The sequence below is a fragment of the Primulina eburnea genome, chromosome 11 (assembly GCF_022965805.1).
Source record: "Primulina eburnea isolate SZY01 chromosome 11, ASM2296580v1, whole genome shotgun sequence".
Lineage (NCBI taxonomy): Eukaryota > Viridiplantae > Streptophyta > Magnoliopsida > Lamiales > Gesneriaceae > Primulina > Primulina eburnea.
The window spans coordinates 4,242,422-4,261,437 of NC_133111.1; the positions used below are offsets into that span (position 1 = coordinate 4,242,422).

At 34.3% G+C, this 19,016-nt stretch overlaps 3 protein-coding genes across 6 annotated transcripts; 1 reads left to right on the forward strand and 2 right to left on the reverse strand.

Annotated features, from left to right (window-relative positions):
• The first annotated feature begins 1,559 nt into the window (after positions 1-1,559).
• On the forward strand, positions 1,560-4,647 carry LOC140805075 (NADH dehydrogenase [ubiquinone] 1 alpha subcomplex subunit 8-B-like). The gene is made up of 3 exons (XM_073161260.1): positions 1,560-1,671; positions 2,233-2,421; positions 4,318-4,647. The coding sequence occupies exons 2-3, from the start codon at positions 2,234-2,236 to the stop codon at positions 4,445-4,447; spliced, it is 318 nt and encodes a 105-aa protein (XP_073017361.1). The 5' UTR covers positions 1,560-1,671; position 2,233; the 3' UTR covers positions 4,448-4,647.
• Positions 4,648-7,249: 2,602 nt separating this feature from the next.
• Positions 7,250-12,681, reverse strand: LOC140804338 (uncharacterized). The gene is made up of 7 exons (XM_073160292.1): positions 11,050-12,681; positions 10,325-10,742; positions 9,670-9,814; positions 9,112-9,227; positions 8,949-9,027; positions 8,376-8,609; positions 7,250-7,940 (listed from the first exon to the last, which is right to left on the reverse strand). Exons 1-7 carry the CDS (start codon positions 12,167-12,169, stop codon positions 7,611-7,613), a joined length of 2,442 nt encoding a protein of 813 aa, XP_073016393.1. The 5' UTR covers positions 12,170-12,681; the 3' UTR covers positions 7,250-7,610.
• Positions 12,682-13,647: 966 nt separating this feature from the next.
• Positions 13,648-18,456, reverse strand: LOC140804354 (protein PHR1-LIKE 1-like). Of its 4 annotated transcripts, none has more exons than XM_073160317.1 (8): positions 18,438-18,456; positions 16,764-17,442; positions 16,402-16,594; positions 15,612-15,688; positions 15,485-15,524; positions 14,736-14,793; positions 14,539-14,608; positions 13,648-14,196 (listed from the first exon to the last, which is right to left on the reverse strand). In XM_073160317.1, exons 2-8 carry the CDS (start codon positions 17,274-17,276, stop codon positions 13,822-13,824), a joined length of 1,326 nt encoding a protein of 441 aa, XP_073016418.1. In that variant the 5' UTR covers positions 17,277-17,442; positions 18,438-18,456; the 3' UTR covers positions 13,648-13,821. The 4 variants fall into 4 exon arrangements, with proteins under 4 accessions (XP_073016418.1, XP_073016416.1, XP_073016415.1 ...); XM_073160315.1 differs by lacking the exon at positions 18,438-18,456 and adding an exon at positions 18,194-18,404; XM_073160314.1 differs by lacking the exon at positions 18,438-18,456 and adding an exon at positions 18,190-18,404.
• Between the last annotated feature and the right edge of the window lie 560 nt (positions 18,457-19,016).

A 19,016-nucleotide genomic window follows, 5' to 3' on the forward strand; every position in this document is an offset into this window, starting at 1 on the left:
CATACAGTAATTCATGTTTCTCGCTTAACATGACTCTCTTAACAGGAGCAGTTGTTACACAAACAGTAACAAACAATATAAATATCATAATTAATTATGTTGTGTCCCTTATTTACATATATATGACTGATGAATTATTTTATTTGGATGATTACTAATTTTATAATTAGAGATTACTTGTAAATCGACTTGATTTTATAAGTACATTACTCACAGGATTTACCGAGAGTTGCTGCTTATCTTGAGCAAAGAAAATACAAATAAACAACTAAATCTACCTAAATAAATTAGAAAAATTATCCGCAATCTGCGAGACTTAAACCTGAAAACCAATAGATCTCAAGGGCTATCACAAGTCGTATTTTGTGAGGTATATATCTTATTTTGATCATCCATGAAAAAATATTACTTTTTATTATGAATATCGGTAGAGTTAACACGTATCACAAGTAAAGATTCGTGATACCGTCTTACAAGAGCTATACTCAATCTCAAGATCTCAACCTTAATCATTGTACTATATCTTATTTTTCTTATGCTAGTGTAATAATTAATCAACAATCTCGTATAGATAGTGAACACGTGCATGAGGGGATAATGTAAGACTACGTTAACAACCGTACCACAAATAATTTGACAACGCACAGATTGAGGCTTGAACATACTTCCTTGTCGAAGTAATAGAATGTTAGAAATGGCTTGTTTTTTTTTTTAGATCGAAAAAATTTTAAATTATGAATATTTTTTTCTTTTTTGGGTAATAAAATTTATTTACGTGTATTTAATAGCTATAAAAAGTTTAAATGTAACATGAATGTAATGGAAGAAGTTCACGTTATCTCAGATATATCAAAAATTCTAAATTATAAAACGATATGTCGAATTCATATATATATGAAAAATTTCGTGAGATCGTCTCATGAGTTAGTTTTGCGATGTCTTATTCGACACAATCCGTGAAAAAATATAACTTTTATGAAAAAAAAAAATAAATTTCTTGATAATTATAAAACAGATCAAAACGTCTCACAGATAAACAGGTTTAGAAGATGATTAGTACAGCAGCCATAATTAAATAAATAATCAAGCTGAGAAAGAGTGAAGCTTAAACATTTATTTGTATTAAAAAAATTTAAATACTCAAATGAATTTAATGTTTTTGAAATATATTGTTTCATAATAACCAATCTTATGCCTAATATCCATGCAATTAATTTTTTGACCTAGTGATGGTCGAGTTCACACTATGGTAAATCGAATTAGACAAGTATTCTGAGAATGACTTGATCAAGAAAGTCTAAATAATGAATATTTTGATTTAACATCTGCTCTAATAACTCGAACACGTCGTAATATTATTTTTTAGAAAACCGAATTATGCAAGTATTGTGAGACTGGCTTGACCAAGAATGTCTAACTAGTGAATATTTTGATCGATCATCTTTTCTAATAACTCGGATACGTCGTAAAATTGTGTGTTACAAATTTCTTGTTTTGTAATATAGTGCATAAGGTCGATAATTTTTTTAAATAGTCACTTGGTTTTGGGCCTAACAAACATCTTTTGGGTCAATCGCTAAGCCCAATTCAGCCTAGCTCAGCGTTATTTCAACCCGGTTCATCCAAATTACCACCGAAGTCTGAACCTGGGAACGAAGGAAGCAACAAAAGGTAAATATTTTATCTCGATTTATTTATTCTCCATTCCCGTTTAATCCGAAGAATTCGGAAAATAATTGTTTTCAGACGATTTTCGGGTTTGATAATGGTTAAATGTCAATTGATTTGTGGTTAATCGGTAGAATTGACGACGAAATGATTATTTTAAGGAATTCGATTCGTGTTGAAAATCAAAATTTGGAAATGTTTTTTTTAAACCTAAATTCCGTGTAAAGTGGTATTTGATTCATTTTAGTGACTTCCGCTGATATTATTTGACGAGTTGGTAGGTGGTTGTGTGTGTGTCAATTTATATGGGGGCTAAAAATTTTAAGATTGATCTTCTGTTTACAAATGCTTTTGATTAAAAGCTCTTAAATTGGATTATTTTTTGTGTGATGCTACAGGAAATATCTTGTCAATTTTTTGCATCTGTGTGAAGTTAAATCAGATAAAATTTGACACTTTGTCCCAGAATCGTTATTATTATTTTAAACGCCAAATGTTGCTGGTAGCATATGGCTTTTAGTTATATTTTTGTAAATGCTGATAGTTTCGTAACTTCTGGTTAAGGATGGCGAGCGGCTCAGATGTGGCAGGAAATCCAGTCCCGACATCTTCCGTGTTGATGGCAGCTGCCAAACACATCGGAACTAGGTGCCGTGGCGAGAATGTAGCATTTTTGAAGTGCAAGAAGGATGATCCTAACCCTGAGAAATGCCTTGACAAAGGACGTCAAGTTACGCAATGTGTTCTTCACTTGTAAGTTGCTGGTTTACTATAAATTTTTGATGCCGGCAGAATCTTTTGTTTTTATGGAAATCCTTGAGTTGGCTATGCCAGTATACGCTAGGGATTTTTCCTTTTTTTTGTTTATTTACTTCTGAGAAGATTGCTCCTAGTTTAGGCAGGACTTACTCTTTTTGATTGACTTGAAAATATCTAATTTAAATTAGCTCAAAATATTGGGGGGGATATCAAGTAAGAAGATGACCTGTCAGGTTAGTCTTTTTGTGCTAAAAGTTAAGTGTTTTTGTGGTTTAATCTGAATACTATTGTCGATAATGTGGTGTGTTTTGTGTTTGATAGGCTTGTGATAGGGGTAGCGATGTAATTGGGCATTGCATTTTGGACTTTGTATTTTCAAGCTGAATGTTCCCGGTTGATTTGTTTTAAATGTTCCAGTTCGAACTGCTCATCCCTGAAGCTTTCTGCAATTCGTTTTGCAAGTTTTCAGTAGGTTTTAATTTTCAAAGTTTGGAAGGATCGAAGCCGAGCTTTTATGTTTGAAATGTTGTCCATGTTATTATCCATCGAACAGTGTATTCGCCCATGTGTTTGCTCATATACTTTATTAAATCCTTCAACTTTTGAGTTTTGAGTCCTTACTTACAGGTATCCAAACCTTCTGAACGTATTGTTTCTAAACTCTGATAATATTTTGGATGAAATGCTAAGAAACTTACAGATACAAGTCCCTGATGTATTGTTGTTGGATTTTTTATTCTCTCTGTCAAGACCAGAACTTCCACATTGACAATCACGAATGCTCGTGTTTGGAAATCAAACCTCATACTGTAACTATTGTATCACCTCAACTCCACAGTCGAGCCAAATTTGTTGTCTCCAATAGCAAATCCCAATTGCTGCCCTTTCTCTCATTCTTCCATCCCTACTCACCTGTCATTCACCACATAGTGTGTTTTTTGATAAGAAACACCATTCATTGACAAAATTAAATTGTACAAATGAAGGATAAGGCATTTTTCTTACCCGTGTCAAGGAAAACACAAATTAACACCCAATTGAATGCCTAACATCAAGATGAATAGATTACACAGTCATTGATTTAAGCTAATATTGGTTGCTGTTTGACTAGTAAAGATCTAAACTGGATGTATATAAGTTGTTATTGGAGAACTGGATGCATTGAAATCTTTGAATGGTTGTGCACCCAAAATGCAACCCGATTTTGTATGCCTTCTCATAATTGAGATATCTCGTTCTGTATTCCTTTTAAAACCATTTGTTTATTTCTTTCCACAATTCTTTGGTAAATGCTAGAGTCAGTGAGTCACTATCTTTCACAACTCTTTTTTGGAATTTTTCCCTTTTTCTTTTATAATTGGTTAGATATAGTGTTCATTTCGTACGTATTAAAGCTTCATCACCCCAGTTTTGTACGTGAAATCATACATCTTGCTAGTTCTTTGAGTTTGCACTGATCATTTGCAGATATGTTTTTTCGCCTCGGTATGTGTATTTTTCTTGTCTGATACTGGTTTGTCAGAGAGTGACCCATGTTTAACGTATATGACAGTTTCTGGATAACATGGATGAGATAAAAAAAAAAGGCCTTCCTCTTCTATATGTCGATGAAACCTTCAAACCTCATAGAGAATTTGGGGATTTTTTTCCGCTTGCATCCGTAAGGAAATCTATGAGAATAATCTACTCTCTCTTTCAAACTCTAGCAGATTCGCAACATGTGGCCGAAATGCTTATGATGAAGTTGAGACTGAAGTAGGAATAAAAAAATGGAAAATGTTACTTGAAACTCAACTTTTCTGACCCCTACGTTCTCTTGCTAATAAATCTCATAAATTTCGAAACTTTTGCATGCGCATTTATGGATTCACCGAGTTTTTATCTCTGCAGGCTTAGAGATCTTCACCAGAGTTGCAACAAAGAATTAGATTCATATGCTGGGTGCATGTATTACCACACGAATGAATTCGAACTTTGTCGCAAAGAGCAAGCTGAGTTTGAGAAAGCCTGCCCCTTGTGATGGACTTAACATCTCCCATCCTGTGAACATAATAAGTAGTTCTTCAACAAGCGGATGTTTTTCGATTCGATGTACTTGGAATTTATCTTTTTCTTTGTTGTATGGTAAAGATTGCTTGCCGAATTTGCATTTCTGTGTCGAGAAACTCACCCTGTTTTGATGTGAAGACTCTTTATTCTTATCGCTCGGTTCAAGTTTAACCGTGTTTCATTTTCTGGCTGCCTTTATAGGTCGGTTTTCTAATTTCCGGCTGGATTGCAGAATTACTATTGTTGTTAATGATAATAATTTCATGGTTACAATACATACATATTATCTATGAATTACGCTTTAATTTATTATTGTTTTTCAAATGATATAGTTCAACTTATTTTGATGGATAATGTCTCTTGTAAGATGTTATTACGAATCTTTATCTGTGAGATGAGTCGATTTTACTGATATTCACAATAAAAAGTAATATTTTTTTATGGATGATCCAAATAAAAGATACATTTCACATAAGTTTTTGCCATTTTGATGAGTTACTTTCTCGTTAGAAATTTATCATGATTGCATGCAGTAAAAACTTTATTTGAAGTTAAGAATATATCCCACATAACATCTCATTGTTTGAAACCCCGTCCCCTTGGTTTAGCTATGATTTTAATTTTTGATAATTATAATTTTTTTATATGATTTAAACAAAAATCCTAATGATATTGATAAAAAAAAAAAATAACAAAAAATCATATGAAATAAATTATTAGGACTAATGAGCTAATAGCATTCAACCCACTTCTGAATTTCATATATAGCACAAAACCTCTTATAAAAATTTAATTAGCTATTAATGTCCATCTTTCAAAAATAAGCTAAAAAACACTCGTGTCTTGAAAATTGTAGTCGAACGTGCTTGAAATGCAATTGGTCATATTTTCTGAATTTTTATTTTTTAAAACGATAGAATTACTCTCAAATATTTGAATATACTATTTGTTTGTAAGTTTTTTCTTATTCATTTAAAGTTTCGACCAAAAAACTTATTTTTCATATGTAATAAATGCATATCTGCATAAGTTTGATTGTCTTTGTTTGATAAAGGAAGGACAGCCCCAACTTAATGACGACAACTTTTAATATAAGCTGGAAACACCTTTTTTTATATGGAAGTAAACGAAGAAAGACCCTTTATTCCATTTTCATGCATATTGAATTCACATTACGCACTCGTGCATGGAAAATTAAACTTGTAGTTTTAGTAGGAGAGATCCCACATACATTCAACGAGTTCGGTTTCGCATTAAATTACATTATATATTCTTCCACGGACTTCCCGATGATTGTATTGCAGAGCAGATGCAGTAATTAAACAGCTATAGCATGGTGTATGAAGCCAGTGCAAGGCTAAGGGAACCAGTGTACGGCTGCACCGGCACGATTTATAGAGCTAGCCAAGGCACAGTTGCAACTTGCAAGTGTCAACATGCAAACCCAAAATTCAAGTTTATCCCAATTACTTTTCAAAGATAATGACAACGATCAAGAAATCTTGCCACAACCGGCCGGTGCCGGAATTTTACGAGGATTCGACGACTTCTTTCGTGTTGGATGGGAATGCTTCCGGTGTTTCTTGCTTGAGTAGAACGTCCCCTTTGGAAATGAATTTCGAGTTGATCGGGTAATTAATTAATTAAATTATCAGAATGATTTCCTGGCTTTTCCCCCCTTTTTTAAAAAAATCTTTGATTAATCTCTCGTGATGTATTCATGATCGAATCTCAATGACTTTCTAGTCATGTATTTCCCCAAAAGAAAAGGAAGAGTTGAGAAGATTAATAAACACGTGCAGAAGTTATTCAAGGCATAAACGGATTAGAATTTTAAACTCTATAATCTTTTAATATTTTAAATTGATCTATACGAGATAATATCATAATATTCCAAAATTTACACACATATATATATATATATATTAAAAATATTGGGCTACCCGGGCATGCATGTGGCTCTGCCACTGAAGCCTAGTATTTTATTCCAGAAAATGGAATAAATTAAATAAAAAATTATATATTGTCGACATATACTCGGCATCAAATATCTAGTTTCATTTTTTAAAAAAATATCTAATTTCAATAGATCGAGGATCAAAATTTAATTTAGACGAACTTATCTTGGTCAATAATTAAACATCACGACTTTTTTTTTTCAATCTTGCGATGTGTTTTGTATATTTCAAATCGTCCTTCAAAAAAAAATATTGGATTCTCTCTTGCGATGTGTTTTGTATATTTCAAATCGTCCCAAGATGACGACGATCATAATAATAATAATTGAAATTTATCTATCAAACCATCTTTTAAATGCAAATTCTTATGTTCCATGTATGTCAAGTGAACTTTTCTAGTCACGTTTTTCCCCAAGGTAAAGGTCAAGAAGGATAAACTAATTAACACATGCAAATATTATCAGGCGTAAGATCACATAAATGTAAAAATATATTTTATTTCAAAATTAAAAAGGACAAATAAAAACGTTTTATCTGTATAAAATAATTTAAAATTTCAAGAACTCAAAAAATTATATATAAAGAAAATCATTTACGATTTCGAATAGAGAAATATTGATGATTTTCATACTATGGAAATTTAGGCAGAAAATTACAAGGTAGGTATATATATATATATATATATATATATAATAATATCAATAAATTTATTCACCCTTTTTTATAGGCGTATTATCATGATCATATTCCGAGGCTGTGGGATGATTCCATGGATTGAGTTTCAACTATAAAAGTAAAATGAAAATAGGGATAAAGTTTCCCTTGTACGTCCTGTCGATTCATTTCAACTAAAAGTAAGTGAAAAGTAATATTTACATTTCACAAGTTCAAAACATAGCCCAGAAAAGCGCTGTGCTCCCTCGAGGGCGAACCCGAGTTCGGAAAACTAGTTTCCAGAATAAATTTATCCAAGCATCTGTGGCTCGAGTTGAAGCTCGAGATTGAAAAATCGAAGAAAGTAATGACTTAGCGACGAACAAAAAGCTGAATTTTCGACGAACCAAGAGTGATTAAGCTACTACATCAAAAGGAAACAGCTCAAAAAAATATTTCCTCAATGCAGCTTCCAAATGCTGTGAACTTACAAAACAAAGGCTCGTAAGAAGTGGAATTTGGCTACTTCTGCACAACTGGTTCGCCAGCTTCCTCGTTTTTGACCATCGCTTTTCTAGTGAGCTCATAACCAGCAAAGTTCATGGCGCCTAATGGAGCAATCCAAAAGAATCGAGGCACAGCTCCTTTGAATAGTCCAAGGGGCCCGTCATGTTGTAAAATAGAGAGGGCTACCATTGATATTGTTATAGGTCGCCCTGGAGGAGCAGTCATCATTCTTGTCTTCATAACATCAAATGGAGTTGTTACGACAGCAGCAAGCCCTCCGGATAAAGCTCCGACTGCGATTGTTTCCCAAGGCTCAAGTTCTCGTTCTAAAAGCTTCTGGACAGCCTGGCGGGGAGTCATTGATAAACAGTGGAAATAAGGAGTTAGATGTAAGACCAAATTCGATGAGAGATCATGCATGATAGACATAAGATGTAATATACCAAAACACCACAGACTTGCACGATTTGCTCATGAAATCTGACATTTGCGACATGATGCTCAAAAGTCTAAAGCATTGGTAATCTCTCCTAATTTAGAGATTATAACAAAACCTCCACCTCTTTATATGGTTATAAACACTTGAAAACAAATCTAGGAGAAAATCTTGTTCACAGCTAAATTATAATAAAATCATATCAAAGATATGTATCATAGTCCAAATTCAAAATGAGCACATCGATCTAACATGATGGTTATCCCGAAAATCAAGGGAACAAATAGCAAGCTACAAACATCAGTATGTAGACAAACAGTTTTCAAATCAAGAATAAGGAATACCTTCTTTGACTCAGCATAGAGGCCCATGCCTGCAACATAAAATGGAACCTCGCGGAAGAGGGTTGCACCAGTACCACGGAAAAACCCCTTGAGACCATCTTGCTGCAACGTTCCGACAATGGCTTCCCCTACATTTTCAAATAGACCAGCTTGCAGCCTTTGCTTCAGCACCTCACAAGGTATCCGAACCGCAGTTCCCAAAAATGTGCTGCAGAATGATGCTATAGATTGAACCTAAACATCATCCACTGAATAAGAAACTCTATATTTCATAATGCCATTAAAATTGAAAGGGCAGGTTAAAACTACATATCCCTAACCCAATAAAGCTTAAACAAGTACAAAAGAGGAACGTTCTAACAGTATATCCTTACACAAACAGAGTCGAGAAAACATACAAATACAGCCATGATGAATGAAACTAACAATGCTAATTTTGATAACACCAAGGCAGGAAAACACAGTTAAAGGCACTTTTTTAAGGTAAAGTTGAAGAAATTCAAATGATTGAAAAATTACTAAACATATAATAGGAAAGTGGTACGCTTTACAATGCACATTCATGACCTGTACCTGTAATTCTGGAAGTGTAGGTGCAACGTTTATTAAAACAAGCTTGCTTGCTTCGAAAATTCCCGTTCGCAAACCATGGCTGTGGTGTTCATTACATCAAATCTCAGAAAAATAGAGTAAAATCGTTTCAACGAAAAAGAGAAAATAAGATGTTCAGATGTACCTTGAAAATTGACCTAATATAGCTGGAATGGACCCTCTATAAAATCCTCGGACTCCAAGTTGAGGAAGATTTGATATAACTTCTGAGAAGGTAAGGGTTGAAGCTTGCACCCGTGTCTAACAACCATTGAAAACAATCAGATCGCCTCTCCGAATTATGAAATTATGAGAGAAGCAAAACACATATCAAATATTCACATATCTATTAAGCTCATTCATTAGTTTTATTGCATGCTTTTACTCGTGGGACATGTTCCAGATAATCATGAATTATAACTAATCAACACACGAACGCACATTATCATCAAATGATATGCCAAAATTTCATAAAATAGAATAATATAGGAGGAGAATCATATATATATATATATATATATATAAAGACAATAACGCACATTTTTACCAAATACAAGAACACAGTTTTAAGTGTGCAAATGCATTTAAGAAATTTAATTCAGGCGGAGAAATCAGATGTTTTCAGTACAATATCTGAAAATACCCCGAAGATATCAATATAATAAAAAAAATTGCACGATTAAGTTGTTTCTCGAGACTGTACCTTAATTGTGTCAACTGGATACAGGAAAGATGTAGACAATGCAGAAGAAAGCCCTCCAGCCAATGCTGATTTTAAAACACTTCCGGCAGGTAATTCTACTGGCGGAGGAACAGCCACCACCGTCGCAGCTTCAAACCAGATACTTCTGCACATAATTGATGAGTCGCAGTAAGTTGCTATCAACGAGTTGATTATACCATGCCATGTAAGTCTCAATGCTCACACCTAAATTCTCCTAGGAAATTTCTTAAATAATTTTAGATACCAGATTCAACAACATAAACATTTAAGTAGTTTCAGGTTTGGCGATTTGAATCCCATTTTGTTTCATGCCTGAAAGAAGAAGAAATGTGAAAACAAGAGCAACTCTCGGAGATTTCATGGACAGAAGTTCACATAAACTCGATGTTTTACGATAATCCATCTAATAATAACTAGTACGGTAGTACAAATACGACTAGTGAACCAACCCTAAAACTTTTGACAATTTCAGCATCTAAAATGCCTTCTTTGAATCTCATTCATCCCACCTGCTCCAAGTTTACGCAAATGAATTATCAAATATGCAAAGTAAACAAGAAATTCAATATGGTATCAATACTCTGAAAACATTTCGACAAAGGCTGCACAAAAGGATATAGTAACTTTGAATTACCGTGGGTCTTCTTGAAGTCGGTCTGATGGGAGCAATAGCATAAAATTCCTGAAATGCCCATAAGATATCGATTCCTCAGCATCGGCATTCAGGAAACGCATCATGGCAACAGCATTATCTTCATTCGCTGGGAGTCCTGCATTCTTCAGTGATGCCAAGATCTCACTTTTCTGTAAAGTCCCGGACTTGCTCAAACAGAGACTGGTGTAAGCACGAAGTATTGTTGGTTCTTTCTGTTCCACCAAGGATAAAAATTGTTTCCAACCAAAAGATTTCGAGAACAACTGACTTCTAGCACGGCGCATAAATTCGTGAGCATATCTCTTTGGCAGTTTCCTTTTTCTCATAGCAACTTCAAGATCTTCCATTGTAACTTGTCCATCTCCATCTCGATCCAACTCCTGGAAAAACCTCCTTCCTGAAAAAAATTTAAAAAGAGAGAGAGTGATGTAGATTGAGATTCAATGTGAGACTGATTATCTGATGACAAAATTTTTTGAATTTAAGGGTGAATGGTAAAAACTAAAAATACTTTTGAATAGCATTATACGGGGTACAACCAAAACACATCTATTTTACAGGGACATAGAATAGGTGAACTTCGGTCAGTTACTGAATGTGAGTATGTGATACGAAAGAATTAAAAATTAAAAACACTACACTTCACAACACAGCACATTCTTAATGTTAGTGAAAGGTGACTTGAACAAAATAGTAATGCATACCTTCAGCTTCTGTATACCTGAAGAAATCCTGGACTGAGAAAAGTTTCTTTTTGTCAGGGTGGTCTTCTTTTGAAGACCTACCTATCTGAGGTAGAAGCTCAATTAATTCTGTAAACGAGACAGTAGATAGAGTGGATCTCAATCGCTCAACATTGGATAGTGGAATACTTAGCAACCCAGTTGACACCTTTTGTAGAGAAGTACCTCCATTATTATTATCTAGCTGATTAGCATCATTACAAACTCCATCATCCCCCACATCCTTTACAGAAGGCACTTCAACAATACCAGATGGCACACCTCCAACTCGTGCAAACTTCAAGTTTCCCAAAAATCCATTCACATCTGCCGTTTTACCTTCTAAAATACTGGCAAGTGCTTTAAAGTGGTCAAACTGGTTAATGAGAGGGATCGAAGTTTCGTGATCAGCATTCGCACACTCATGTTCTGGAAAACCCCCATCAAACTTCGGCAAATGACTCAACTGATCAAACATTATCCCTATAAAATAGTCAAAAGACAAATCTTTTCCTTCTTTAACCTTTGACTCCTGCTGCTTGATTTCACTAGCAACTCTTGGTTTTGCTTCCACTTGCGCTCCTGACTCATCACAACAAGAACTATCCCTGCGACTCTTCTGTGTCCATGTTTTCCCAGATTTGAATGGGGTTGGGATTCCCTGAACAAATCCATTAATCAAAAACGCCCATGCCACCTCGATGTGAAAGCATTTCCAATTTTCTTTCTCACGATCATCACTTCCAAATCTCTGCTTCACCCCTTTCTTCGACGAATGGACATTCATATCCTCAACCCCAACTCTATCATTATTACACACACCATTGGCGCAATTTTCCGTAAAAATCCCTTTCCTCTCATCAACTTTAACCACCATATGTTGATCAACACTCGCACTACTCTTTCTTTTCACATTTAACGGAGCTACCACTAGCTCTACATCATTGTTATTATTACTATTATTCAGATTTCCATTTTCTGAAACCTCATGAAAGCAACTCACAACCTTACGAAAATTGGATTCAATGGGCAAAAAAGCACTCTTAAAAACCTGAATTGAATTAAAAAATGACTCCAGCGGGTCATTCCCTGTCACAACCATCACTAAAACCCTAGCTCACGAACACATAAAAGAAATCCCACAATCCAACCGATGAAAAAATATCAACAAAATCCAAATAAACCGAAACCCATCAAGGAAACAACACCTTTTCAATTCAACGAGCTTATTCGAATAATCTGATGAAATCTGCGACGTATAGTCAACTCTGGATGTCCGTTTGTCAGTTCTTCTTGTGCTGTGTGTTCTATATTGCATTTACATACATGTAAATTTTTGTGGATGGGTTTTTCCGAAATTTAAGCATCCAGATGCTTTTGTTGTTGGCACATGTATACATATATTATATATATATACATTTGAGTAGAAGTAAAGATAAACTTGGATAATGGGATGAATTTCTGAGTCACCAGAGAGATTAACATTTACATGGAAAGGAAATTTTTTAAGCTAATATAATGAGATCTTGATAAGGGATTTTTGTAAATTTGCGTTTTCGATTTTAAATCTGACCTCATTTCAGGAAATCACAGTGCAGATAACGAACTTTAATTCACATCGAATACTGAAGTTTATGTCTCGGAATCAACTCCAATAAATATTAAAATAAATAATTATTTAAACACAAATTTTATGTATTTTTTTTCATACAAAAATTTATGTATTTTAAGATCAATAAAAAGACACCCTTGTGATAAATAAATTTTAGATAGACATAAATATTATTTTATATAAACGTCACATGGATTTATTCGACCATATCTTTAGTATATTACCAAAATATCCTATGTAATACGGGGGACTTTAATTTTTTTTTTTTTGAAGTACACGTGGATATGACAAAATCCGTGCTATTGACTTTTTTAGGTTGATCAGTCGGACACATCGAAAACAAGTTTCGACAAAAAAAAGTTTTGGCTTTTCTTTTTTAAATCACTGCTCTGAAATTTACATTGTATATATTTACATAAATATGTATGACAAAAACTTGTGTGAGAGTTGAGACGGTCTCACGGGTCATATTTGTAAGACCTATATCTTATTTAGGTCATCCATGAAAAAATATTACTTTTTATGTTAAGAGTATTATTTTTTATTGTGAATATCCGTGAGACATTCTCACATGAGACCCACTCAATATGTATATATATATTTCTACAATATATTTGTATAAATATTTATATATTTTTAACAATGTCGTACCTTAACATTATCGTGTTTTATATTTTCAAAATTTATCGTATCGTCATATTCGTATCATATTCGATGTGATACCCATATCCATGTAACATAAAAATTATCAATCCAATAGATCAAATATTGAGCTAATATCCGAACGTACCCTGAATATGAACTTCAGTAATTTTTTTGTTTTTAAAAATCTGGTTAGTATTTATACAGTGTAACGTTCAACAAACTAGTGCTGGTGAAGATACTCATCATACAATTTGCAGAAAACACTTCCCTTTACAATAGTTCTAATCAGTCATTCACACAGCACCCTGAAAAGATTTGAGTACTATATGAATGAGAAAATATATATGTTTATATCATATTACATTACAAATTCAGCATCTCATATCAACTTAAAATAATGTCACAATAAACTATTCAAATTGGTTTTGAAATTTGACAACAAATGTATCCATGCTAAACAAATTACTCTATAACTACAAAGATTTCCCCATCAAGAATCACTCAACTGGTTCTTTTCCGTTGAACTTAGCTCGTTGCTTTATCAATGGACGATCAAATCCACTAGAATCAAGTTCATGATCCTCGAAGGATTCCCTTTTGGGTGACAATGAGTTCTTACATGAATATTCTTGATCTGTGGGAAGGCATGGATCTGATGTAACTTCTTTTATGTTGGAACGGTCATTGATGGAGGGCCCTGGCTTGTCGTTACCAGAGGAAGGTGGATTCTCAACCATTTGACACTGCGAAAGCTCGTTTGAGTTTTGTAATGATGCTTTAGACTTGTTTTCTTCCATCTTTCTCTGCTGCTCAAAGATCTTTTGAAGATGTTTCCCTTGTTCTTCAATTCGCAATTGAAGATTTCTTTGAATCTGCAGAGGAAAGGTGACTCCATACATTTTCAAGACTGTTGCTTATTAGCGTACATAAAAATGCTCGTGTTTACGAGATATAATCCATAAACAACAATGAATTTTTATAACCTTGGGAAACAAAAATGCAGGAGAGCTAATATAGATGAACTCCTATTAAATTAATACTTCGAGTAAAACAAAAGACCTTATATGTATATATAGTGTGTGTGTGTTGATGAAAGTAAAAACTCTGAACTACAAAATCGCACATCCAATCCTCCACAAAGAAAGACAGTCTCTTCTCAGGAGGCAAGAAACTAACATTCAACTTAGTTGGCAACACGAGCATCATTTGCATACCTCAAGTTGTTCATGGAGTTGCTTCTGCACTTCCATCTGCAGTCTAAGCGCTTCAGTTATTCCCATGGTCCTGCCACAAAAATAATCGATATTAATATTTAGAACAACATTGTTTCGAATCCCAACCGAACATAACAAAGAAAAGGTCAAATGTGAGAAATATGCCATGTGAATGAAAGGGAGAGAGAGAGACTTACGTCTTCAAGTCCAGGGACATCATCTCTGCCACATTTTTTGACTTCTTCTCCGACGCTCCTGACATCATAAAGGATCATTTTTTATAAAATCTAAAGAAAAAATAGGAATCTATTAATGGAAGAGCAAGATCAGATTCAGAAAGTCATTATTTATCATCGAAATATTACGAAGATAGCACTATGTCAACTACACCAGCGTCCAGCAGGGTAACACTGAAGGATACATAGTTTTTTCATGATTTAAGGGTAATTGTCGAATAACCGCATCCAAATAGTTAAATAATGTCTTGCTGTATACAGATATTGTTAAAATATCCTGACAAAAATAAATTAATTAAAATATAAAATTCTTTATTGGGTCACATCCAATGAATTCCAACTTTGAAAAAAGTGGTTTCTAACAGTATTGGAAACAGATTGTCACATATTCAAGGCTCTAGTTACTCCATCATCCCCTTTTTATTTTAATTGAGTCGACTTGGTCGGTTATTTTCGGGGCTTTGCTGGCCAATATCACAACAAGTACACATATGTAGCTCAAATATTAATGTCAGACATCCTGTCTACCGGTTGCATGCGATGAGACGTGTTACAGCATAAAATTATTATAGAACCACTCCCATGAGCCCGAGTTTTTGGGAAAAAAAGTTTCTACCAAATACGAAATAAATGGCAGACATGTTGACTTGTTCAGATTAGCCCTCAACCATTACATTCATAACAAAAATTACAACCGAGGCAATGGTTACCTTCTGATGACTCTGGCTTGTATCTTGCAGTTCTATATTTCTGGAATTACAGAAATAGTACGTTGAGAAATGGTGTAACATACAAACCAAGAGAGTACAAAAATAGAAGTTCAAAGACTCAAAATACCTGCAAGTGGCTTTTCACATGATAAATGGTCAGGCCTTCAACATTCATGAGTTTCAAGACAGCTTTTGGTGTAGCTCCTATGAAGCACACACCACAATGTTAAGACATGTGTGTTGAGTTTTAATTAATACCAGAGATAAAACGGATACAGTTGAAGATTGCAACATGTACTGTAGCATGCTCAAACAGCTTGCATACATTGACAAAATTCCCCAGGGCCACAAACTCTTGTAATTCTCTGTTACGCTTCTTTTTACTTCTGTTTTTAGTTTTCCCACTCAACCATCAGGTGTAACTCAAACCCGCTAATTGATTGACCATATAACTCTCTTGTAAATTACTTTATAGGCAATCACTAATTCTTCTATCTGAGGTCAACATTGATTGCTAACAGAGAAGGAGCTCAAGAAAAATGCTTCAGAAAATATTTTGGACAAATTTTTTTTAATGAATTGTCTGTCCAGTTAGTGACATCACTTTATGAATATATAAATTTTATTAATATGTAGAATATTTTAAAATCTCAAAATGTAGCTTAGAAAATTAGAATAAAATATAGTAATAGAGCATTTATAGAAAATAGTAAAAAAAATAAAAACTAAAGTAATGATTATGCTTGCAGCGTGAAAATAATTTTTGGGAGAAGAAAGGAAAACAAGGGTCGTAATTAATTTTATTTTCAAGAATGGAGAAGGAGAGGAAGAAAATGAATCCAAATATCACCCAAGTTTTCAAATATTAAGTTGTTAATGAGATCAAGAAATCAAGTATAAATGAACCGGGTACTCACGTTCATTACCACCAAGCTTAGACACAGCATCCACGAAAACTTCATGAAGTTCCGGTGTCCATCGCATTCGAGCTTTGGTTAAAGGTGCAGCACGAGGAGAGCTAAGTACAGAACAGCATTGTCCTCCTGAGGTGGGAGAATTCTGATGCTGATGAATTTGCCGATGGCATACATCAGGTGGCAATTCCAGTAACTGGTAAGTCATTGACAGTTCAGAGCAGAAGAGATACATGAGATATTAAACAATTGAACCCGCTCAAAATCTAGTTTTCCATGAGAATGAAATTTAACAATGTGTATTTGAAATGATGTAATACTAATACAATTCAAATTTCATATGGTGTGACATTTGAGAATCAAACCTCGGCATTGAGGTCTGGAACATTGACATCAACAAGAAGATCACTCCAATTCGTGTCCAGTGTATCATCGACTTTGATCAATTGATCCGCCCATTCGTGCCAATCTGTATTCCTACCATGTCCATCTGATGCCAATACACCTCTACATTCCACCAATTCATTCTGAACATGAATATTCAAGGGAATGTCCAGAAAATTTTGGGTCGCATCATTATCCCAAGAAACTTCTTCGGTATCCATAGAATAGCCACTTGATTCGCTAGCTTGCAGGAAGGAATGTTGGTATGATACAAAAGAATCCCCATCTTTCAGTGATTCAGAAATCATTGATGACTTAGCCAATTGACAAGAATTAGGCGAGTAAACAGTTTTGTCACTACAGGAGGGTGTCATAGGACATAAGGACGTTAAATTAGTAGTCAGTTCTCGACCTAAAGTAGCCTGAGGCGAATCTGGCAGCTTCGGAAACTTTTCTTCGAATGGAGAAGACAAGACCCCAAAAGATGTGGACATAGGTCCAGACACTTTTATTTCATTCAGATGTGCTTCACTGGATTTTATCTTACACAATATAGGGGGGATATTCTATTCTTTCCATAAACAGGAAAGAACCAGATCCTATCAGAGTTCTCCGGTGCCCTCAAAGAACCACACCTCTCAAACCTTTAACTTTAAGCATCTGAAAGAATATGTCAAACGAAAAAGTGAGAAGCGACTCAGAAATCGGACTAAAATAATACTATCTTCCTTTAATACGTATGCCTAATTGATGTGAAATCAGCTCATAATATTTAGCTGGACTAAACGTACGGGATACTATTTGACATTCCACACACTTATCTGATAGGAAGTAGGCTGATTCAATTACTATCAAAATTCATTAAAATATTCTGTGCTTCTCTTAGAGAAAGGCAAAATCTAACGAAAAACTAAGTTCAACTCCCGTAGAGCTATCCAACCACAAACTAAAATTCATAATCAAATACATAAATTATGAAGGAAACAAGAATTTGCTGACACGATTCAGGAATTAAGGCTTCCATTCATCTGATACCCCATAAAGAGCCAAAAGTCAGATACCCCTAATCGGTTAATGTATCTTATCCATCTATCTGTGAATCAAGAATTAGAAACTTGAACGCGAAACTTGAAAAACAAAGCGAGAATCACAAACAAAATCATTTTCCAAGTTCCAAAAACTCGGATACAGCCGCCCGTTTCCACACCACCACCCCTGAGCAACCCAAACGCATACAAATGACTACACGATAATAAAAAAAACTCGATGTGGGCAGTGGGCACATCAAAACACGGCTCAGAAACGGACAAAAGGCAATCTTTTTGGAAACAACTGACAACCCAATTCAATAAATGGAAGGAAACAAAAAAAAACAAAGTTAAACATAACAAAAACAGATGAAATTACACACGAAATGGTGAATCCGAAGTGGGGTTTGGCCAACAGTTCATGGGATCCAAGAAAGATGAGAATCAACCAACTGGACTCGAGATGCAGCAGAATCCGACGGAATATCGATAGACGTTGGCCGAGTAAAAAAAAAAAGCTTAGTAAAGATTAAAGAATGCTGACAAGAAACATGAATGTGTCACAGTAAACGATAAAATTCACTATAATACAATGTTAAATGAATCTGGTGTTGGAATTAGTAATACATTTCTAAAACGGGAATCAAAGAAAGCTGACTTCGCTAAAACCATATCCCAATTTTTTTCTAGCTCAACAAAATAATAATAAATTAATAAAATAAATGTGTCAGCTACATACGAATCAATGATTGATGGTAGCGTGTGGTTATGGTGTTTGTCTCATCTTGGCCGTTGATTTTTTTGGTTGCCTGATTGATGAATCTACGGTTGAATCAATTTGAGACTAATCAAAAAGGTTAAAAAGTTAAACACCGTTTTAGGTAATGATTATGACTGAAAAGATTGGACTCGTGTGGTATATGAATTCATTTTAGAAAGTTTTAAAAAAAATTAAATAGATGAGATTATTGATAGAATCATTGTGAGCATCAGTATGATGTTTGAGCTGTTATATTTTGTTTATGAATTATAATATCATTTAATGTAGAATATATATTTTGTGAGACGGTCTCACGAATCTTTATCTGTGAGACGGGTCAACCCTACCGATATTCACAATAAAAAGTAATACTTATGATATCTCTCTCACAAAATACGAGTCGTGAGACCGTTTCACACAAATTTTGTCTTTAATATATTAATCCG

What these genes read in the sequence shown, in the direction of transcription:
- LOC140805075 (XM_073161260.1), top strand. Translation starts at nt 2,234, where the DNA reads ATGGCGAGCGGCTCAGATGTGGCAGGAAATCCAGTCCCGACATCTTCC. An exon ending in ACGCAATGTGTTCTTCACTT is followed by an intron (nt 2,422 to 4,317) that starts GTAAGTTGCTGG and finishes TTATCTCTGCAG; the next exon opens with GCTTAGAGATCTTCACCAGA.
- LOC140804338 (XM_073160292.1), bottom strand. Translation starts at nt 12,169, where the DNA reads ATGGTTGTGACAGGGAATGACCCGCTGGAGTCATTTTTTAATTCAATT. An exon ending in CAGGTATACAGAAGCTGAAG is followed by an intron (nt 10,743 to 11,049) that starts GTATGCATTACT and finishes AATTTTTTTCAG; the next exon opens with GAAGGAGGTTTTTCCAGGAG. An exon ending in ATCCAGTTGACACAATTAAG is followed by an intron (nt 9,228 to 9,669) that starts GTACAGTCTCGA and finishes AATGGTTGTTAG; the next exon opens with ACACGGGTGCAAGCTTCAAC.
- LOC140804354 (XM_073160317.1), bottom strand. Translation starts at nt 17,276, where the DNA reads ATGTCCACATCTTTTGGGGTCTTGTCTTCTCCATTCGAAGAAAAGTTT. An exon ending in TAAGCTTGGTGGTAATGAAC is followed by an intron (nt 15,689 to 16,401) that starts GTGAGTACCCGG and finishes TGTGCTTCATAG; the next exon opens with GAGCTACACCAAAAGCTGTC. An exon ending in ATGTCCCTGGACTTGAAGAC is followed by an intron (nt 14,609 to 14,735) that starts GTAAGTCTCTCT and finishes TTTTTGTGGCAG; the next exon opens with GACCATGGGAATAACTGAAG.